This window comes from Glycine soja, chromosome 11 (assembly GCF_004193775.1).
Source record: "Glycine soja cultivar W05 chromosome 11, ASM419377v2, whole genome shotgun sequence".
NCBI lineage: Eukaryota > Viridiplantae > Streptophyta > Magnoliopsida > Fabales > Fabaceae > Glycine > Glycine soja.
In genome coordinates this window covers 41,942,068-41,965,482 of record NC_041012.1, presented here as the reverse complement: position 1 = coordinate 41,965,482, position 23,415 = coordinate 41,942,068, and the positions used below count along the sequence as shown (strand labels likewise).

The window sequence follows — 23,415 nt, the reverse complement described above, 5'->3', positions numbered from 1 at the left end:
TTAAAGATTAAGTACTTCGTAATTTTAGAGCTGACATGTTGAGCATAGTCCAATGGGTTCGTTAGTCCAAACAACCCATAATTAAAGCTAGGTAGTTACTTTTTGTACCTTCAATTTGCTTCCTGCACCTTTTTGGAATACAAAATATATTCCGAATTAGGTGCAAGAACTATGGGAGCGCAAGAAGCAACTGCCTTAAAAAAATCTTTTATGTGTCAGTTAAATAATTTTTCTTATTTTGATATCAATTCAAACATAGTATTGAAAAAAATAATTAAAGTGAAAGATTACAAATTTACATAATTGAAATCTAGATGTTCACTGATATTGAATAAAAAATTTCTCGTTGACATGGTAAATAACAGACAATTTACTTAATTTTACAAAATTTTTTATTTATTTCATAACTTTGTAAAACATCATTTTTTTCAATCATAAATGTCAGGAAAAAATATAATAAAAATAAAATAATGGCGTTTTACAAAATTAAAGATTAAAGTGATACTTTTATAGAATCATAAATTAAAATGATCAATAAATTTTTTTTGTCAAATAAAATGATCGATACTTAGAGAACAATAATGCTAGAGATATATTGCTAATAATGCAATAGCCATATATAGGGCCAATAAGGCAATAGCTAAAGGGGCAATAGAGCATTAGAGCCTGCATTTCCTATAAAATGAAACACCACCCTAAGGCCTGGCCCCCCTCCCCCTAACAAAAAGCTTTTGTTTTTTGTTTCTATTAATTTTCCAATTTTTCATCTGTTATGTGCCCATTTCCTATTGCAAAGTTTACTGGTGCAACTAGCAGATGACACTGACAATTTCTCAGTTTGGATAAACGGTTTCATTAAGCATCTATTAAATAATTGTTTATCATATAAATACTCATATATAAGTTGTTTTTTATAATTTTAAAAAATGAAATTAAATTGTTTCCATACAAGTTATAAGTTTAAAATTATCTTGGAATGCTTGTTAAAATAAGCTGTAAGCCTGTAACGTATCAAAAGTTATCTCCACAAGTTTTCTTACACTTTTTTTCTTTCCAAAACTAAGTTTCTCACTGTTACACAAATGCTTCTGCGATAAGAGATTAGTCACAGTTTTTTCTTTAAAAGAAAATGGAATCCAATGGAATTTAGTGGTTTAAACACTGACACATTAACAATCGTACGCTACAAATAAATGTTTTATTACATGTAAACATGGATCGCGAGTGTACAACTAAAATAACGTAATCGGTTCCTGAGAACTCGTCATTAAAAGCCGGCATTTTGGATAGCCATAACGTTATCGTCTCATAACTGGCCCTTGTCTTTTTAATGTGACTCAGTACCAAAGAGATTCATCCAACTAAAAGAGCAATAATATAATCTTAAGACCAATGTTGAAATCAGAAACCTAACAACATGGATCAATACTTGGTACATTTCTAATTCCTTCAGTTACTGTCCAATTTGTTGCATTAAACATTTTTCCATTTCTGATCTTCCTTAGCTGTCATTGGGTGAAAAAGGAAAGCTAAGTTATTTGGACCCATAGTTTCTAGCACGAAAATTGCACTTGCCATAACTCCTTGTTGTCTGATTAGTTTGAAGAATTTCAGTTGCATGTGTGTGTCATAAATGTGATATTAGGATTGGAGACAGTAAAACTGCAGAGACACATCATTGCTGGTTGTGACAAGTGACTGATAAAGAATGAAGAGGATGTAGCCATTCATGTGGCACCTTTTCGTTTCAAGGACATTAATATTTGTTGCCAAAAACAGGTATTCCTTCACATCATTCAATCATAGAACCTGTACCATTCTACCATCGACCCTTTTTCATTAATTTCTACAAGTTCAAATATCATTAGTGCATGCTACTATATAATATGGTATTATGATAAGTAGTTAACTGCCACTCATGGCTTCTATTGTGAGAAGATAGTTTTTTCTCTCTCCAAGTTCATGGATTCTTCAAACTCCAATGGAGCATCACAGAGGCTCCTGGACTTGGCTCAACGGCTCCGCCTGTACAAACCCCCACCATTCCCTGAAGACATCTTGGATCAGATCATGGAAGAGAAGGGAGATAAGGTTGTCTCAGAAGTGAGTTACACGAAATCAGCCACCCCAATTGCTCAAAACACAGCAAAAATCGGATACAAGAGAGCTGCTGTTTTGATCTGCATCTTTGAAGGGGATGCTGGGGATCTGAGAGTGATACTCACTAAGCGCTCTTCCAAGCTTTCCACTTACTCTGGTCAGTTACGTTTCATACATTTGATGTTTGCTTAAAGATTTTAAATGTAGTACAATTTATGTGACAATGTTTTGTACTTTTTTAAGATGTTGATAGATTAAATATGACATGTTTGAAAAATGTTTTTCTCCTTTCCCTTCATATCTAAGCACTGTGACTCGATAGGGAATGAAATGAGGATCGTGTGTATTGCATGTTGCTGACATTTTTTTGCAGGTCAAGTGGCCTTGCCTGGTGGGAAAGCGGAGGAGGGGGATAAGGATGATGGGGACACTGCAAAAAGAGAGGCAATGGAGGAAATTGGGTTGGATCCTGAACTTGTCGATGTTGTTACTGTTCTTGAACCATTTTTCTCTAAGGTATAGGTTCCGTTTTACACCTCCCCATGTAGGAGTAATTGATATAACTTTGATTGACATGGTTGTGATCAATTGGTTTTTACTTCTTTTGTAGTACCTCATGAGAGTGGTTCCTGTCATTGGCATTCTTCATGACAAAAAAGCGTTCAAACCTGTTCTGAATCCTGCTGAAGTAGAAGCTGTATTTGATGCACCTTTAGAAATGTTTCTTAAGGTCCGCTCTTAGTTTTATTTCTGTATTATGTGTTTTACATTCCTCTATATTAATTCATCTAGAAAGTGTCTAATGTCATTATATTAACCAGGATGAAAAAAGGAGTCAAAAGAAGATGCAGTGCATGGGAGAGAATTATCTGATACATTTGTTTGACTATGAAATCGAACATAAAAAATTCCTTATATGGGGTTTGACTGCTGGGATCTTGATAAGGGCTGCATCAGTTGTGTACCAACGACCTCCAGCCTTCATGGAGCAGAATCCTAAATTCAAGCTTCCTCGGGATTTAACTATGTAATAATGCATTGAATTTGACATTTAATGTATTTTTGCCCTTAACATGTGCTCATTCTACTATTCATCCACAATTGTAGATTTCAAGAGTAGGTAGGTATTTATATGTACTAAGAAAGGAAAAGTGTCCAGGCACTTGGAATTCAAATTCCTACTTACAGAATGTCATCAGTAAGTTTCATTGGTTTACTCCAAAAGATGTACTATCAAGAATCTTAGAATTTAGAATAAACCATTGATTTCATTTTTAAAGTATTACCTTTTGTCTCTCCTAAATAGTAGTTAAAAGTAAACAAATCATGTAAACAATTCCTTAAGTATTAAAAATTATACTAAATAATCTTTTAAGTATTAAAAAATATTTTAAATTAATCCCTGAATATTAGTAAAATATATCAATGTAGGACTAAATTGATTTTTTTGACTGAAGGGACAAAATTGATAAATATTCATTATTTTGTGGACTATTTTGTTATATTAAGAATTATCCATGAGGGAGGAGGGAGTGTATAGTATTTAAGGGACCAATTAATAGTTTAGTATTTGGAGCATTATAAACATATTAATTTTTCGGTCTTCATTATAATTATCATGTAAAAATAATTATTATTTTAATTTTTTTAACATAATGAATTTTTTTATATATAATATTAATGATGTAATATAAAATCTGAAAATAAATGAATAATAATGTAAAATTAATTTTATAAAATAAAATAGTAGAGATATAAGGGGAGAAGTGAGAAACGTGAAGTGGTGCAACAAGGGAATGGGTTCGAACAGTACGGAGACAGGAGGTATTCATAATTCGCCCTCTTCCTCTAATGATCTCATCACCAAATCAAAACTCACCGTTTTGAAGAAGAATAAGAGAGCAGCAGTTCTGATCTGCGTCTTCGAAGGCGGCGATGGGAATCTGCGAGTATTTCTCACCCAGCGGGCTTCCTCTCTCTCAACCCACTCCGGTCTCACCTCATGCTTTCCAATGCAATGTTTCGCTTCATTTTTATTTCAGCATACTAACTGAAATGGGTTCCATTGCAGGTGAGGTTTCTTTGCCAGGTGGCAAGAGAGAAGAAGGTGATGCTGACGATGTGCAAACTGCGCTGAGAGAGGCTAAGGAGGAAATTGGCTTGGACCCTTCTCTTGTTTCTGTACTCACTCTTCTCCCACCCTTTCATACTAAGGTATATATATATATATATATATATATATATATACATATATATGTCTCTCTCTTTTCAATTTCATCTTAGATTTAACTGTTCCTCACTCAAAGTTACAAAAACATTTAATCTAATTTATTAGTAAACCATTCAATCGAATTGCACGAATTCATTTCTTAGATTCTGAGCGAGTGGCAGTGCTGTCATGTTAACACACTCAGCTGATTAACCACCCTCCTGCCCACAAGTTCCAACCATTATGGGCTTGGGGATGTTATTCAGGATTCTTAATCAGATCAGTTATGTTTATCAACTCTAGAGTTAGCTAGTATTTTACTCTCTTTAGTATCTTACTACCCTCAGAATCATGTTTTGTATTGAATTATTAACTGTTGAGCTCATATATGTATCTCACTATCTTTATAAGGTTAAAGCTTCTTCATTTATGCCCAGTTTCGATTGGCTTTTAGCTTACGAGAGATTTTCAATTATAAAACTCTTTTATTAGGACTCTTTTAAACCAATAATGCAGAGTTTTCCTCAGTTTATCAGTGCTTATGGAGAAATTGGATGAGGTAGCTTCTAAAAAGGTCTAGGTGCATGAGTTGGTTGACAAGTTTAATTCAATTTTACATTCTTGATTCATTATATTTTCTTCTTGTGACTGATTCGAGTGTGTAGAAATATACAAATTTAGCTGGTTTTGACACCATTTAACTATTAAGACACATATTACCCAGGCTCAAGTTCATTAGTTCGTAGTGCAATTTTACATTCTATTTTATTTCAGTCTATTATTTTCTTTGATGATTCAATCCGAATATTTAAATATATGCATAACTCAATACCCTGACAAAGTGGTTTTTAAATGCAGTATGGTGTTACAATAATACCCGTGGTAGGAGTACTGTCCGACAAAGATGCATTTTCTCCAATTTTAAATTCAACTGAAGTTGAAGCAATATTTGATGTTCCATTGGAGATGTTCCTCAAGGTTTATGCTAGTGTTCCTCTTCTCACTTAAAAATTTGTAAACTTATTTTTTTTCCCTGGTGGAAATGTTGGTGCCCTTTTTGACATAAATGCAAATGAACTTAATTTCTGACACCATGGTTTGAATGCAGAACGATAACAGAAGAGCCGAGGAAAGAGAATGGATGGGGGAGAAACATCTTGTACATTATTTTGATTATGAGGATGGGAATAACAAGTATGTGATATGGGCTATAACTGCTGCAATCTTGATTAGGGCGGCTACTCTTTTACTTCAGCGACCACCTGCTTTTCTAGAGCAGAGACCTAAAATATGGGGAGGAATGACTGAAAATGGCATATGATAATACTAGGAGGAGTTCCAAATAATGATTTTGTCTTTTAAGTTTGTATAATAATTTAACACTTGAAGCTGCATTTTTTAGAAATGAAGCATATATTTGCTTCTGCGTTAGATTCAATGGGATCTACATTAGAAGGAATGAAGATTAACAATCTCACATTTAGTGTGTTTGGAAACTTATTAATAAGATTCATATGTTAAGAAAATTGCTTCAAAATCAGAAAAAGACACAGAAGCTACTGGGAGTTGTTTCTGCCGGATGGTGTAAAGTTTTTGCTAAAGAGAATCCCAAACATGTGGTTACTGTGTGTTTGGAAACCCATTTTATACTTGCTTCATTCAGCAAAACCACGTCCAGCAATAACATGAATGCAGAAGTTGTTCTTGTTAGCTTCCGAGTGATGTAGATCTGAATGGATATGAGAAGCAAACAAACATACTAAAGAATTAGAGAGACGAATTGAGAGAGACTTGGAGAGTTAGTGGATACGTATATATGAAGCGCTGCTTGACAGAGGAATAATAATGGCCACGAGAATATTAAAAAAATGGAGTTCCACTAACAACTTATGAAGTTAATCTTGGAGTGTATTTTGCTATGATTCTTCTAATAATTAACCTTCTTGATGCCAATGGGAAATGTTGATTGAGTCACAACCGTTTGTTAATTGATTCAAGTAGAAAAAAGTTGTGGTGTGATTAACTAAAAGTTTTTAACAAAATAGTAAGTTTTTTTTTTTCTTTCAAATTTATGCTAATATAAGAACCACAGTCTCGACATCCCACCCAAGTTTAAGAAAATTGTAAAGGCTACAAATAACAGAAGAAATTAGAGAATGACTCTTGCACGTTAAATGCTCGGAATTTCCTGTGTAGAAGGAACTCATGAATCTTATTGATGTTTAACGACAATGAAAATCTCCACAGAAAAGGTAAAATGTAAATAATGAAGTAGCATTATACTCATGGAATACCACAGAATACAAACCGTGTTACATCTATGATCCTCAGCTGAATACCTCATAAAATTTCTCAGTGACAAGTAAACCTGAGTCTATAGACTCCAAGGGATCCTTTCTAAGACGGTGTCTCAAGCAGTTAGGGATGACAGTAGCAATATCCTCGGCACTTACGTTGTCTCTTCCCTTCAGAGCAGCCAGAGCTTTTGCAGCTCTATTTGTTACTATGTCTCCTCTTAATCCATCCACATTCAACTCAGCACACACCTTGGAGATTTTCACCTTGAGATCTTGATCAATTTGAACAGAAGAAAGAACACTCCTTGCTGAGGTAATTTGTTGTTGGAGCTTCTCTTGCTCAGCTTTGTAAGAATCTCGAAATTCCTTTGGATTTTTGTCAAATCGACCTCTCTCCTCCACAATCTTCACTCTGAGCTCAGCATCCCTAACAGTTCCAACTTGAGCATGCATTCCAAACCTATCTAGCAGCTGCGGCCGGAGCTCCCCTTCTTCGGGGTTGCCTGAGCCAATTAGGATAAACCGTGCAGGATGCGAGATAGAAATTCCCTCTCTCTCTACTGTGTTCCATCCTGATGCAGCAGAATCCAACAACACATCCACCAAGTGATCATCCAAAAGATTAACTTCATCAACATATAAGATTCCCCTATTAGCTTTAGCCAGTAGTCCAGGCTCAAATGCCTTGACACCCTCAGTCAGGGCTTTCTCAATGTCAATCGTTCCACACACTCTATCTTCTGTAGCTCCCAATGGCAAATCAACCATGTTAATTTTGGTCAAGACAACAGAAAGTTCCTCTCCTTGAAGTACACGCTCTCTGACTTCAACACCCATGAATTCTGGATCTTGTGGGTCTGAGTTATAAGGGTCACCAGCAACAACCTTGATTTCGGGAAGTAAATCAACCAATGACCTGACCGTTGTAGATTTCCCTGTGCCCCTATCCCCCATGATCATTACACCTCCAATCTTAGGATCAATCACATTAAGGAGAAGACAAAGCTTCATCTCATCTTGTCCAACTATGGCAGAAAATGGGTATACTGGCCTCTGGCTTTCTTTAGAAGCAATACTCTGAGCCTGGATACGAAAAGTTTACAGGGTTAGATTATTGTAACACTCACACAACCACACAAAGAATCAAAATGCAAAGGCCTGGCCCCCAATCCTTAATTTCTAAGAAATCTAGCACTAATTTTGAACGGAAAAAATGCATGACAAAAATATAAGTTCACATACTGCCTCATTTACATTCCTCTATTTTTCGCCTTGCTATTTTCCGCCAATCAACCACACTCTAAATGTGCATGTGAATGGTAACAGAAACCATCTACGTTTAAAGGGAAAAGAAAAATGAATAAATAATATATGCACTAACAATGTAAAAGTGTTTTATACTTTTATACTATTATCCAATCATGAACTGCAGTCATGCACGGTAAGTTTGTTAAATTTTACAACAGTTATCTTAAAGGTCATACAAAAAATGATTTTGGATTAATTGATAATGTAAAGCCTTTATATTACCGTGCATGTTGATTAAACCCAAGAAAAGTATCACAAATTCACAATATAGTCTAAAAATTGTCTTCTGCCCATAATTTGTTTAAAATTCACTAGGAATGAATGCTCAATGACTCAACACACACAACACACAAAAGAATGGAAATCTTTACAACAATTAATCTCGGGTGCACCTAGTATATCCACCCAATGCAATTCAAAACACAGGCAAAGACACTGAAAGAACATCTAGACCTCAAAAATCCAATATCCTACCTACCTGTTCTACAGAGTTAACTTCAGTGGCAACATTGGTAACCGAGAGCTGAGCCCTTCCCTTTATGCCATGGATTCCAATTCCTCCATAAAACTTCCGCCCATAGTTCTGCCCTGCAAATTCACAACCACTCAACTAAGATTCTAAGTTCAAACTATCACATAATGCCCACAAAGACCCACCTTCCATTTCCAGCTACAACCCCCCAGGCAAAATAAAATCACAACTTTAGCACAGAGAAGCAAAATATATGAAATGGGTTTGCAGCACACCATCCAAAACAAGATATTAGAGGCAAAAAACAGACAAAAAACATAGACTTTGCAAGCAATGTACCTGAAGTTAGAGAGAGAGTGTGAATGGAAGGCTTGGAAGAAGAAGAAGAGAAGTAGCGCGAAGGCAGAACCGCAATTGAAGAAGTGCCCAAGGCGGACGCCATAACCGGAGAAGAGAAGAGAAGACAGACTGTATGCTATGTAGCAGTTTGTTTCTTTTGTCTTTTATTCACCATTCGTAGCAGCTGGCGTGCTTCCTATTGGCCTCCCAGACTTCGGATAAGAAGATAGATAGATTTCATTCTTCTCTCTCTGTTCTTTTTTAATTGAAAAAATAACTCAATTAATCATTCCTCAAAGTTTTCAATTTTATTTTTAAATAATACCAGTATCCTTTTTATTTAGGAGACCATGTATCCTTACAATTACATACATCTTTGTTTTTAAGACTAAAAATATTGATCAACTTCTACATATTCTCCTAATCAAGCTTTTAAGACAAAAACGATATGTATTTATTTTTTTAATACTATTAAATAGTCTCTATTAAGGATATGAGGTCATTGTATGGTAACATTTTAATAATCACGTACATGCCATTGATGTCAAAACTTGACAATAAAAATAAATATAAGTTTTGTGGTCATTCACAAAAGCACCGGAATTAGGTGGCCTTCTTAGTTTCCTATGATTTTTTTAACCCGAATCCATTGAGCCTAAGGCCATCCGAGTAAAACTAGAATTCAAATGGTGAAAATGCAGGATGCAAGGAGTCGCTTACATCTACACGAGACAAAAGGTGTGTGTTCTCCAATCATATGCTCACTAAAAAAAATTGAGATTAATGTTAAAAATTGTAGCGTTATTTTAAGGATATCTCACATTTCTTTCATCATTTGTATGATGATTTTTTTTTCCTTTCTTTTTCTTTGAAAGATTCAATACCTTCACTTCTACTTTCCTTCATTTTAAATCCATGAGTAACTTATGCTTGTAATTCAGGATAAAGGTTTTAACCGCATGCAAAAATTCTGATACTTAAATCAATAATAAATTAAGGAAAGTAACAATGTTTTATAACAACAAACAAACTATTTGATTATTAAGGGAATTCTAATATTGATAGGGGCGGAAATGTTAGTGGGTGCCATTGATTATGAAGGGAATTCTAATATTCAATGGCAAAACTAACATCTTCACTTGTTTACATCAAATCAATGGCTCAACTCTCAAGCCACATCTATATGTGGCTCAGCCACTGCTCTTGGCTATTGCAAAACACTTTCATGTCTTCTCTGAAAGCAGGCAACGCAGCCTCTCTCAAAGTCACCAAAACCTTGAACCCCTCTTTCTTCTCTGAAGTGGCTGTTGAATAAGGCAAAAAAAAGCAAGGCTCAACACTCCCAAGTAAGTTCCTTCCAAGGGGCAAAACAGTAACTGGGCCACCCCACCCAAAGTCCACAGTTGAATGGCCCAAGTGCCTCCAATCCGTGAACCCACTAACCTCTTTTCCCGCAGTGATTCCATCAGCAAAATGCAGCTCCTGATAATCGATGTAGGACTTAACATACTCATCAGTGACATTGCTTTTACTCTTTTTTATTAGCTCTGCGGTTTCGCAAACGGGTTTCTCTATCAAATCTTTGGCACTAAGTTGTACGTACATTGGCACACAACCATTACCCCAATAGCCACCAGGCAGTGGTGGCTTTACCAGTCTCCGTATGTTAATTGAGTATGCAAACTTCACCTTTTCATCAGCCTGGATTCCCGAGGCCCTGACCCTGTCGTGGCAAATAGAATGGTCAGAAACATGGTAAATCGTTCATTGGAGACAAACAATATTGCTCATATCATCATGAAAATATAAAGTTCTAATACTGATTCGCAATTCTCCGCAAGTAATTGAATAGATTATTCTTTTCATATATTGTATTTTAATTTTTTAAGGGACAATTTTAACAAAACATTAGCATCAAACAAAATGCAAGGGGCGATTTTTTCTTCTTTATCTACTACTTTATTTAAAATCATGACATCTAACATGTACGTTATTTTCCTCCCTTATTTTAATTTTTTTATACGACAAAATCAGAGGAAACGATCTAATTAAGAGTCATACTCTTTTTTTTAGTAGAAATTAAAAATAAATACAACAAAGTTTACAACACTTACATATTATATTTAATCAATTGAACTAGATTCTTTTACCGAACAAAGTTTCCAACACCCATATATTCTATTTAATAATTGAGCTAGATTCTTTTACCGACCAAGAGTGCATCTTGATAATCATATGAATCAATTGTAAACTTAATCGAAAAATTGAATATATTATCAATTTAATCCTCAAAATACTATTATCTCTAAAGTAATAAAATTGTTAAAGTAATCCTTGAAATTTCTAATATTCATCACTTCAGTCCTAAATTAATCTATTTTAGTAAAATTTAGAGACCAATCTGAAGATTTTTTTTTTTTAATATGTAAAGACTACTTACCATAGTTCTACTATTTTTAATACTACTGTTTTACTGTTGTTTTTTATGTTATTGCGAAAAATCTATGAGCTTGACTAATAACTAATTTTACTACTAAAATAAACTAACAATCAACTTATCCTAATACTAGAACGAACATTTGAACAAAAAAAAAAGAACGAGCATTTAATCTTAAGAAATTGACTTAGGACCTGTTTATTTTATACCAAGAATTAACTCTTCATACCAATAATATATGTTCTGATGTATAACTTGTAACTGAGATGATCTCATGCAGAGATTTCAGTGAATTCTTGAAAATTAAATTTAAAATGATTGTGGCACTTACTTAGCCCTCCAGATGTAGGCACCAAGAGCCTCAAAAACGGTGAAGTTCAACCCAGATTGCTCCAACAAGGTCCTCTTGAAATTGTCCAAGCACTCATCCTTCACGTGAAAGCACTCTCTCGCGACCCCACCAACACTCTGTTGGTACGGCAAAACTCCCTTCTCCAAACGCAGAAACTCCCCAATCAACGGCGAATCCACCAGGGGCGGGTCCCTGGGACCCAGCAACCTCGCACGGTCCCAAACCGGGTCCAACGTTATCCGGGTCGCCCCACGCGCCAGCTCCGCCACCGCATTGAAGAACAGCGTCCCGCCCATGCCGTCGCAGAGCGCGTGGTGCATCGCCGCGCCGAGGGTGAATCCCCCGCACGCGAACACCGTCACCTGGAGCATGCACGGGTGCTCCATCCCCTCCTCGGGTCCCGGGTCGGGCACTAACTGCTCCAAGAAGCTCGAGGCCGGGTTGTCGAGGAAGTTCACGGACTCGAGGGTGAAGTCCGCGGTGGCGCGGATGAGGGGGATGCCCTGGCCGGCGACGCACCAGAGTTGGAGGCGGTGGGGGGAGGTTTGTTGGCGGCGGAGGGTGGCGGTGAGGGGGTAGAAGTGGGGGAGGGCGTGGGAGAGGGAGGAGGAGATGACGTGGAAGGGGTCGAGGGAGGTTGTTGTTGTTGTTGAGGTGTACGCGCGGAGGTAGCGGAAGGTGAGGTGGAGGTTGGGATCAGTGTCGAGGTGGGAGAGAGGGAAGGGGTGGTCTTGGAGAAAAGGAGGGTGGGAAGGGAAGATCAAAGTGCGTTCTGAGGTTTTGATCCTTTGCATGCTTAAGTGTATCTATGTTCCGTTGTTCTTGTTGTTTACAAGTTTCTTTTATTGTTGTGTGTTGTGTTCTGCGCTTTGGGGAGTCACTGTCTCACACCAAACCCAGAGACATACTAATACATAGGCATGGCATGACTCCTGCTGTGAGTTTGTACCAAAAAATGACTCGTTCGGTGAGAAGATGGGACGACGACGTGGAGCATGCTGCACCCCATGACCATGAGCTCACCAAACACAGTAGCACTGTAACACACACCACCTACCCTACAGCATTCCTCATTATGTGACCCACTATTAAAATGATTGTTTTTTTGGGGGTAAGGCTAACTGTAAAGTTTTAAGATAAAATATTTACATTCTTAATTAATTATAAATAATTTAGATATAACTTTTTAATAAAACTCAATAATCTTATAATATTCGTCAATTTAAAAAAAATGACCAAGTTTATAAAACTCAACAATTAGGAAGCTTTAACCTATACTACAATCTTATCATTGATTCTTATGATTGATCTAAAATTCAAAGATGCACCATTTTTCTTATGATAAATTGGATGTAGTTGTTACGATTCTAACAACCATTTTCTCATTATTTTTCATAAAAGTTTATTCATTATTTTCTTTATCAATGTGTAACTTTTTTTTTAATAAATTTAAGATATCTATCGATAAAAATTAATGACTAATCTTTCAGATACTAAAAATTATTTAAGGGGTTAACTTTTTTTAATATTTTTTTTCATACGCATAAAGGTGAAATTGAATCTTTGATCATATATTTAAATGATAAAATTATCTATTAATTATGTCAGATCATTATCTTGGTTCAATAAACAATTCTAAATAAATTTTTATTTAACTTTTCAATGACATTGAAATTTAAAGAGACTCCATTCTCAACAACAAATGCACATTTAGCAACTTGTATATGAGAGGTGCTAAATAAGTGCAAGCTCCAATGAGGCAATGACACTATCTTATGAAGCAATGGTGCTTATAAAGCAAATAGGTGATAAGCATTGGTGATGGCCTAAGAAAGAACTAGTGTCACTTGATTTGTTATACTTCCTTCTTTTAAAAGCAATACTACCAATCACCAAAGAGTCGAAAGATTTAACCCTGATTTTTTCTTTTCCCGTTCGTAGGTATCCGTTCAATTCTCCTTCAGTCATTTCAAAATAGAGGGCTATAGAATGGCATCTCAGTTCTCAGTATCTCTGTGCTTATCCAATAAATAAATAGAAGTACTGAAGTCGTCTGTTCTTCCTGCTTTATAATAATGTTTGACGTTAGCCGCACGCTTTTTTTATTTTGTCCGAAGGCATGTTTGGAAAGTTAGATAACCTCACAAATAGGGGTGTAAGGGTGTGAATGACCCCTAAATTTGAATTGATACAAATTAACTTAAATAATTTACATTGGATAATTTTTGTATTTAAATAAGCCTTGAATTAAATCAATTAAATCAATTAAATCAAATTTTAGATTATATTACAAGTTTTAATATGTGAAATTGTTAATCCCTTAATTTGTAATAATTATTATTAATATATATAATATATAATATATATTTTTAATTTTTAAAAATCAAATAATATTAATTACATAGACTTATCAACCTGAATCGAATAAGTATTAATACATTCTTAATCTTCAGGATCAAAGCGACAAGAGTTTTATGGATTAAAACTACTTCAAATGAGTTTCTAAAAATATTTTAGATCTATTTACAAAAAGTAAGTCTCATAATATCACATTAATTTTGATAGAAAAAAATACTTGAAACGCATGCTCATCCTTATTGAAATTCCTTAAGGTATGTTTAATTTTTTTATCTCTCATAAATAGATAAATAACACAATTGTGTTTAGTTTTCTTAATAAAAAATTTAAGTTATAAAAAATATTATATTTTAAAAAAGAACAGACAACATTAAATAATTTAACTTGTTAACCTAACACAAACGGTTTACAAATAAATTAGTTTGAGTTAAGTTTTAAATTTTTGCCTTAAAATTTTTTTAATCATGAATTTAATTAAACTAACACAACTTACTAGTCACATGTGACAAAAGTATAGCAACTTTTTCGAGCTCTGCAGGTGTCAGCTTCGAGCCAATAGGAAGGAAGAAGTGAATTACTTGTTCAAATTGTGCAACTACTATTTGTGGAAACGAAAAATAGAACATAGATTTGCCTTTATAGCGCAGACGAATTGGTGATGCGGTTGTGTCGTGTCCTAGTATTCATCGAGTCATCATAGTACCAAACAGCTCCATTACTGGAGGAGAACGCAAGAAAATTATTTGAGTTGATGAGTTTGAGAACTTGGAATTTTGCTCAAGTGAGACTAAAATATTGTAATACAAACTCTTAATTAAATTCTTTCTCTCTCGCTAATCACTATATATACTTGGTACCTCTGCACAGCTCTTACATTCTCATAGATAAATACATTTTATCATATTACTTAACACGGTTTAAGATCAGTCAGTGCTCGCATTGAAAATGCTGAAACTGAAATCTTCCTTCTGGCTGTGCCTTATTCTTGTGTTCCTCTCATTATCGAGTTGTAAATCCCGTCCTCTCGGAACTCCAACTAGTTTGAAGAGCTTTCCAGCCCAAGATTTAAGTTATGGAGCCCATGCTAGTCTGAGGAGCAGGTTCTTGGAATTTCAAGAAAGCCCACGTAAGCCTGGAAGACTTGCCCCTGAAGGCCCAGACCCAAAGCATCATTGATCAAGCCCGAGACAAAATTTTATGTGTTGCTTTAATTCCTAAAATATAATGTATTTTATTTTTGGTCTCTAAAAGTTTTTATTTTACTTTTGGTACCTGTAAAACTCTTTTATTAATATTTTGTTTTAGTTTATATATATATATATATTATTTGGTTTTAGTCCCTATAATATTTGTTCATTATGAATTAGTCTCTTCAAAAAATATTTGATAGGGACTAAAAATAAAAAATAAATTATCTACATGTTATAAGAACTAAAATAAAAATATATATATATATTAGAAGGATTAAAATAAAAAAAATAAATTTTACAAAACCAAAATTCAAGAAAAAAATTTAGAGACCAAAAATAAAATAGGACTATATTTGAGAAACCAAAAACATTTTAAGTCATAACAAAAATTATATACAGTTGCTTAGGTGTTATTGTATTGTTTTCTAATTAAAGTTGGAGTTTTCACTTTAATAACCTGCATACTTATGCGAACTTTAATATTTTTATTACATGTCAAATTTATTTTACCCATTTTGCACCAAGGAAAATGAGCTAAAGAATTTGTAATGTATCTTCAGTCTTCACAACATGACAATACAAACAAAAAGTCATGCAAAAGAATCGAAATTGCGTCTAGTCAAACTTTTCAAACGACAAAACTTTTTGTCCAAGAGGAAAAATTAAAAGTTCTTTGCAATCGTGTGTAGCATAGTGATGGATGATGATATGTGGAAACCACGTTAGTTTGGCACATCAGTTTTTTCACTTTTTTATCGTCTAAACAATAAGAATGATGAATGCATGATGCATGAGCATATATGATATTTGGATAGTTGGCTACTTGGCTTTATATGCATTAATTTTTTAATCTGGCTTATATTAATCAATGTGCCTTTAGATGCCAATTTGCCTTCTCTTTTGACAATGCATGAATTTAATTATGTGATAATTACCGAGTCCCAAGTACAGTCCAAATGACTGCCAATTTGGAATGGTAATAATGGTAAGAGACCAAGAGTTAATTCTTATCATTTTTCTTTGTAGGCGCGATCAATTGATTTTTCCTGTAATTGCCAAAATTTTATTTGGTAGATTACTCTTCTTAGAAAGATTATTAATGACATTTAAGGACTAGTTAAATAGTAATAAACAAATAAAATTACTTACAATCTAAGCTTACGGTTATCCCTAAAAAAAAAAGCTTATGGGTGAACCTATGCTAATAGTTCTAACAAATCATTGTATTGCTGTAAGTTAAAAAAAAAATATTGTATGTAATATGACATTAATATAACTGTTACAGTTTTATCAGCATTTCTCCAAGTCTTCATATAAGGAAAATAAATACTCCTTCAACTTTACTTCTTTTACAAGTAGATACTTTACACTTTAGTTTCATTCCAATTATTCCTTAAACTGTACTCTCTTTTACAAATAAATGTGACAATCTCCACAAACCGTGATGATGTAATTTTGTTCAACTTTCTTTAATTTACAAATAAAATATTAAAAAATAATTTTTAATAAATTATCAATTACCATAAACTTTTGTAAATGCATATATTTTTTAATTATAAATGTTATTTTCTTAAAAAAAGAATGAATGAGCCGTAATTGTTTTGCTTTAAGTATTTACTTTTTTTTCACCAAAAAAAGTATTTTTATCCAAGACTACTAATAAACTCATGAAATTGAAGTTTATGAAATCCACATTCACAGAAGCTCAATACGGATGGATCGATGCCAGTCTCTTTTTGGTCGCTATTGGAGTGTATCTAACAACAAACTTTAGACGGTTTTCTTTTTGTCATATCACAAATTCCAGATGATGCCGGCATGCTGATGAGGACTTATTTGACCTCATCAATTAGCTAAACTTTAACCAGAAAACTGACTTCAGATATCCTGCCAGTACTTACTATACTATTGTCTCCATGCCATATCCAAATGGCTCTAATTCATGTGAATTCTGAGGCCATAGAATGTATATATCTAGCATTCTACGTACAAACTTTCATATTGGTTCATTCACATTCAAGAAAGAAGAAAATTAAAAATTCCTTTAGAGTGTGTTTGGATCAGAGATTTAGGAATTCTAGAAAATTTTAAATTTTAGAAATTTCAATTACTTTCAATTGTCAAAATTTCTTGTTTGAATAAAGAATTCTTTGTTATCTTTATTTTTCCCAAATTATCCCTCTATCCCTTGGAGTGTCCTCTTCACCACCAGTCCACTCCACTGCCCCGTCATTGGACTTGAGAAACCTACAAACCAGATCACTCTCACACCCTCCACGTCTTAGCCTTGCCAAACCTCCACGTAACAAGCAACAGTAACAATCGATGACAATGACGACCGCATTTCTATAGAGACATTACTGAACAACTGTGTTGCCGTAGAGACAGTATCCCACGGCAGCATCAAATAGATATGAGAACTCACTGTCATTGCTTGATCGACAACGAAGACTGCATTGCTACAGCAACCACGACGATGTTGATTAGATCTGAGAAGTCAACACTATCGAATAGATCTACCGTGGTAATGGAGGAGAGGCCAAGAGCTAGGATCTATGAGAGCAAGTGGACAATGTGACATTTTGAGCATGTGAGAGTGAGTGCAAACAACGCGACTCCTCCGACTCCGAGAGCGAACAAGCTTCCGCCTCTCTGAAAGCCACTAGGAATTTTAGAATTCCTTCATCTTTGAAAGAAATTAAAATTCCCAATTTATAGTTAAAAACAAATTCCATTTTAAAATGCCAAAATTTTAAATTTCTTCTAATGGAGCATTCAAACAGATTATTTAGGGAGAGAATTTTAAATCCTCTAGATAATTAGTTTCCCGTCCAAACACACTGTTACAGAAATAACATTTGACAGGCCAATAATAGACATTACCCAACATATTGTTTTCCTCAGAGAATAGCTACAACAAAAGGACGATCCAAATACTATGGGGTAATATACTGTATTAACATATCTTTCCATAACGACAAAAGCACAACAACCCCAAGAAGAGGCACGTACCCCTTTTGTAATTTGTCATTCTATTACTGCAGAAATGACTTCAGTGGGTCATTAGGGTCAATATCAGCAATAAGTGGGAGATCAACTGGTATAGATTCTAGATTCAAGCCTTCTTCTCTCAGCTTTGTAATTACTTCCTCAAAAACAACTTGATTGCCGCTTTGCGTGAGATGCAAACCATCACTGGATTTAAGTAACCAAAATCATAAATTCATATCAAAACCAAATATATAATCACAACACACTCTTCGATTCATAATTGTATAAAGCAAGAAATTAAAGGCAATTGCATATAGAGAAATGAGTGCAGGCACTAATTAATTATCCATATTATACAACTAAATTCTAGGAAAAACCAAATCACATTGTTTGTACCATCATAAAGTAACTAAATTTTTAGTTCAGTGGTCTTTAAATTTTTTATCAAACCATACCCATCAAAGAATGATATTCTTCCATGCAAACTCTACCAAATTGGCAATTATGGCATAACTGAAGCATACACATAGCAGGAACACAGTAGATGTAAAGTTGAAAAACCAATTCAGCAATGAAAACCTCGATACTCTCGTAAAATTGTGGTACGATGTAACAACAATTCGAAACACATTCAGTTATATTACAGGACAAAGCCATCATGTTTGTCAGCATTTTAAATTTAAGTGGTAACTATTGTCAATATAGGTGCAAGAGTATATAAAAAGATGCAAAAGTATATATGATGCAAGCTTGAAAATATATAAAGCTAAAAGTTTTGTGAGACCATAGATAATCTTTATTCCAATCAGGGTACTGTTGCATTTTGGTCCAGAGATCAACCACAGGGATTCCACATTCCCCAGCCACACCAATGCATGCTCTAGCATACTCACCGGCAGCTTCATTTGTCCTTTCAGGAAGACCCTGTGGATTTTCTACATACGGATATCTGCAAAAGATTTATAGAAATTTACCCAATCGATCGAGTTTAACCTCTATTGTATTGTATCTCTATTTAAATCATATAAGCGGAGAAAATCTAATAAAAGCAGTGACAACATGAGGCACAAAGGGCCAATAAAACAGTACCTACAACGTGCATCCTCATCTATTGGAGGAGGAGTTATGAGGAGAACAAGAGTTGTGGGCCATCGCTTCTGCATTTCAAAGGAAAACTTGCAATATTTAATTTTATCATTTATACAAGAGGGTTAGAATAGAAACAAATATATTGATTTGATTTGATTTTAAAAAAAAAATCCTCCACTGCAAGGAGGCATTTCTTTCAAGGTTTTAAGAAAGATTTCCAAGAATGTGCACTTAGGAATATCATACTGCCAGGTACAGGTTTTGTAAAAACATTCACAGAAATTGACTGATTCTCAGGAATATAAAGTAACAAGCACTGCTTTCAATGCTGTGCATGTGCATGTTTGCCAGAACATTTGTAATATAGATTTTTAGTAAAATTAATTTTACAAAATTGATTTTAAAATAAATAATTTATTGTTTGAATGTTTTTATCTTGATCGAAAACTTAACTTAATGTAAATTTTTCAATCCAATACAAAAACTACTTTTATTACTTCTCCTCAAACCAAGGTTTTAAGGAAAAACTAATTTTCTGTTAAAAGTTTCTTTTTTACTTTATAGTAACAAATATATGTATCTTTACTAAAATCAGATCATACTTTCGACCATATAACCAAACACACTTCATTTTTCCAATGTTGAAAGGTAGAGGCTGATTCTAATCTACCTGGTCCAGAAAAAGGCTATATACTCCTTCTATTTCTATATATAACATCCAATCAAGATTAAAAAATATGGTTAATTTACTTGATAACAATAAATTTATCTTAAATTTATAATTTTTATTGTAAAAAACTATCATTGTCATTAATACTTCTCTCTCTTCTATTAGATTGACAATACATTTTCCTTTTTCTTTTAAAAGGAATACTTCTAGTAAAAAATAATTAATGCAAATAATACTTTTAATTTGATTTTATAAAAAATAACAAATATTATTTTAAATTTAAATCTTATAAATAATAAAGGGAGTATTATATTGAAAAGAAAAATGTTTTTGGGACATCCTTAACTTGAGAGAGAAAAAAAAGAAATAAATAATTGATTTGATTGATAATGTAATATGATAAGAAAAAAAAATATTAATTGAGTGTTTGAAATTTTTGGATGTAAATATATAATCAATCATATCGAAAGAATGAGGGAAGGCTTTTTTTGTTTTGGTGTAATATGGAGCTAGCTAGGGTCTTGCTTTTTATAAAAACTTTTATCCCAAGAGCAAATAATGGATAAAATGGAAGTGCATTGGAGTCAGACAAATACAGAAAATGTAATACTGTAACAGAGATCTTCCATAGCTATTTGCTCGATCCAGTAAAACCCAGAAGTTATATAGTAGCGTTTCATACAAAATAAATGCACGACGTCCAACGTTGGTCTCGTGAACAAAGAGATAACTTGCTATTGAGATTTGCCATACACAAGATGGTTGAATGTCTGGCTCATCTAAACGACAAAGAAACTAGATATTTTTTTTCCTAAAAAAGAACTCAGATATATTTATGGCAAACTGGAAATCAACTGTGTGACTAAAAACACTAATTATATATTTTATTAGATTAGGACCGAGTTTTTTAACAATTTAAATTTTCTTTTATATTCTTCTTGAATAAAATTATTACGGATACATGCCTTATACTTTTAATTTTTCTTAAATATTTTATTTTTAATAAATTTATGTACTTCTTACACTTTACGTGAATTTATAAACATTTTTATGATACATTTATAACTTATATTTAGTTCCTACAAAAGAGAAAGTGCATATAAAGTAAAAATAAATAAATAAAGGTATACCCCTTATAAACTTATTCAATTTCAATGCAAGGGCAATCCATCCTTAGTTTATTACTTTACACATCTTATCATATTAGGAATTAAATTCTTATTACTTGTACTCCATAACAAACTAGCTAGTAGCTTCTACTTTTCTCTACAACATCCTTTCAAACTTTTGCCGATGAATATAGTCCATACATTCATTATACATATGTATCTTCCCATTAAACTAAAATACATATATAATACAAGTACGCATTCATTAGACCCGTGGGCCTCAGCAAGGAGCAATACCCGTCCTCCTGGAATGCGGGGGCAGATGATGCCTTTAGTCTGTAAGAAGGAGTAATTATTGTATGTTCTAACTAATTCTTGTTCATAGTTTTAATCAATTTTCATATATAATATAAAATAGACAATTAACATTCCTGTAACATGGAAAGATGATGTCTTAGTCCTTAAGGAGAGGCACCAATTCTTTCTTTGAGTCCTAAATGTGGGTCTTCCCATATCACGCTAACATTCCTACCTAACAGCTCATGGTCGACCAAACCGAATAATATAATTGCATGGGAGCCAAAGAAAGACACGAGAAAGAAGACACAAAAGAGTTTAGGTCGTGAAAACAACGGTAGGCTCCCTCCAACTAACCCTTCCCAGTTTCCCCGAAAGAAAACCAATAAAAAGGTGCAACTTTACACAAACATCTCGTGCAAACTCCACTCCCATGGAAAAATAAAAAATAAAAACAAAGCAAAGAAGAATCAGGGTCCCTTATGACAGCGTATCTTATGGTCAAGTGGCAAACAACAACCACACTTCCCATACCCACGGCCACGCACGTGTGTTAGCTGAAACCACCTCTCACTTCTCAATTCATGAAACCCCACAACCATATTGACCAGAAAATCATCATAACACTTGACCCCACCAAATGACAAATAATTAACCCTTTCGTGACATGCAATATACGCAACCAAAGCACGCTTATCAACTCCGCAAGAGTCAAAACTCTAAACTAAAATAAACAAACCCTTTTCACGTCACTTAAAAACAGTGTCACTGTGTCAGTGACCGACCCTTTTCCGGGTTTCAACACCCTACAACTACAACTAAGGTCCATGGTTGTGATGTCAAGATTTTTCAATTATTTGTGATGGTAATTGAAATCACATTAATCATATTTTTATGTGATTTTCCGCGATCCTGATATTTAAAACCTTGACTACAACTTTTGCCTAATCATTTTAATCTAAACACTTGCTGCAAGCAACAGAGACTAATTTACCTTGAAGAAGGAAACAATGGAGTGAAGATTCTGCTTGTATTCATGGAGAGGGACGTGTTGAAAAGCAGAACACCTATCCGGAACACAAGCGTCGTTGGCCCCAAAGAAAACACTCAAAGCAATTGGCGCTGTTCCGGTTCCACCGTCACCGCCATGTGACGCAGGGAAAACCCTCTCCAACACCTTCAACGCCCACCGAGTGTTGTATCCGCTGTAACCTCTTAGCACCACATCAGCCTGAGACCAACAACCCCATTTGCCAAAAAAACGTAAACTTTACCTTAAAATTGTCGACAAAAACAAAACGAAATCACATGGAAATTAACGTGGTTGGTTAAAACTACAATACGAGGAATTAATACCGTGCGAGAGAAATGGTGGGCGAGAGAAGCACCCCATCCACCAACCGAGAAAGATTCTTCAGTGATTGAATCACCGAAGAGATAAATCTTTGGCCTTGTCATGATGGAGAAGAGTTTTTTTTTTTTTTTTTTGGCTTAGTGGAAATGGAGGGGTGGCTCTGAACTAGACTCGCTCACTGTACTCTAGAGTGTGGTTTGGTTTGGTGGGTGCAAGTGAAGAAATGAATGAATGGAGAATGCAGATTTGATTGCGTTTACTTACGCTGCTATGCTATGCTACGATGTTGATGCAATATTGGTCATTTGATAAAGCTGACAATCCTTTTTAGGTTTTGGTGGAAAAAGGCTGCAAATATTTAAATGCACCCAATTCATTGCATTGCACTAAAAAGGCATGTGCTGACAAAGACACTACCAGGGGGCGGCGAGCGACAGGGACAGATGGGGCTCCAGCACTTGCAATTTTTAATCAGCAGAACTGATTTTTTTTTTTTTTTTGAGTTACTGTTGATCCCCATTCTAATTGTTTACATTCCGGTCTTATTGTATAATATTCAATATAATTATGCTTTTATTGTATATTTTTCTTATTTTTTTAGACATAATAATAGAATCATGATTCTATTGTTATTTTTGTTTGATACCCCTTTAACATATAATTACATTTCTATTGTTATATTTTTTTCATAATGATTTTGTTGTGTCAAAGAAAACAACAAAATCATGATTCAAATATTTTTTTTCAAAAAAAATAATGGAATTTTGATTTTGATATAGACAAATCTACAATAAAATTACGATTTCATTAAATACAAAATGAAGGGAAAAAAATAACTAGGTC

General features: G+C 34.2%; 5 protein-coding genes across 5 annotated transcripts; 2 read left to right on the top strand and 3 right to left on the bottom strand.

Moving 5' to 3' along the window:
• The first annotated feature begins 1,894 nt into the window (after positions 1–1,894).
• Positions 1,895–3,385, top strand: LOC114375551 (nudix hydrolase 15, mitochondrial-like). The gene is made up of 4 exons (XM_028333353.1): positions 1,895–2,257; positions 2,474–2,616; positions 2,711–2,830; positions 2,922–3,385. Exons 1-4 carry the CDS (start codon positions 1,963–1,965, stop codon positions 3,129–3,131), a joined length of 768 nt encoding a protein of 255 aa, XP_028189154.1. The 5' UTR covers positions 1,895–1,962; the 3' UTR covers positions 3,132–3,385.
• Positions 3,386–3,866: 481 nt separating this feature from the next.
• LOC114375944 (nudix hydrolase 15, mitochondrial-like) lies at positions 3,867–5,835 on the top strand. The gene is made up of 4 exons (XM_028333814.1): positions 3,867–4,092; positions 4,172–4,314; positions 5,168–5,287; positions 5,418–5,835. The coding sequence occupies exons 1-4, from the start codon at positions 3,897–3,899 to the stop codon at positions 5,628–5,630; spliced, it is 672 nt and encodes a 223-aa protein (XP_028189615.1). The 5' UTR covers positions 3,867–3,896; the 3' UTR covers positions 5,631–5,835.
• Positions 5,836–6,484: 649 nt separating this feature from the next.
• Positions 6,485–8,929, bottom strand: LOC114375943 (magnesium-chelatase subunit ChlI, chloroplastic). The gene is made up of 3 exons (XM_028333813.1): positions 8,726–8,929; positions 8,393–8,502; positions 6,485–7,689 (listed from the first exon to the last, which is right to left on the bottom strand). The coding sequence occupies exons 1-3, from the start codon at positions 8,826–8,828 to the stop codon at positions 6,637–6,639; spliced, it is 1,266 nt and encodes a 421-aa protein (XP_028189614.1). The 5' UTR covers positions 8,829–8,929; the 3' UTR covers positions 6,485–6,636.
• A 753-nt stretch (positions 8,930–9,682) lies between these two features.
• LOC114372853 (spermidine sinapoyl-CoA acyltransferase) lies at positions 9,683–12,579 on the bottom strand. The gene is made up of 2 exons (XM_028330394.1): positions 11,494–12,579; positions 9,683–10,448 (listed from the first exon to the last, which is right to left on the bottom strand). Exons 1-2 carry the CDS (start codon positions 12,306–12,308, stop codon positions 9,905–9,907), a joined length of 1,359 nt encoding a protein of 452 aa, XP_028186195.1. The 5' UTR covers positions 12,309–12,579; the 3' UTR covers positions 9,683–9,904.
• A 5,270-nt stretch (positions 12,580–17,849) lies between these two features.
• LOC114374654 (GDSL esterase/lipase At5g45920-like) lies at positions 17,850–22,914 on the bottom strand. Its single transcript, XM_028332321.1, has 5 exons — positions 22,575–22,914; positions 22,213–22,449; positions 19,143–19,210; positions 18,838–19,002; positions 17,850–18,257 (listed from the first exon to the last, which is right to left on the bottom strand). The coding sequence occupies exons 1-5, from the start codon at positions 22,674–22,676 to the stop codon at positions 18,098–18,100; spliced, it is 732 nt and encodes a 243-aa protein (XP_028188122.1). The 5' UTR covers positions 22,677–22,914; the 3' UTR covers positions 17,850–18,097.
• Positions 22,915–23,415: the final 501 nt, after the last annotated feature.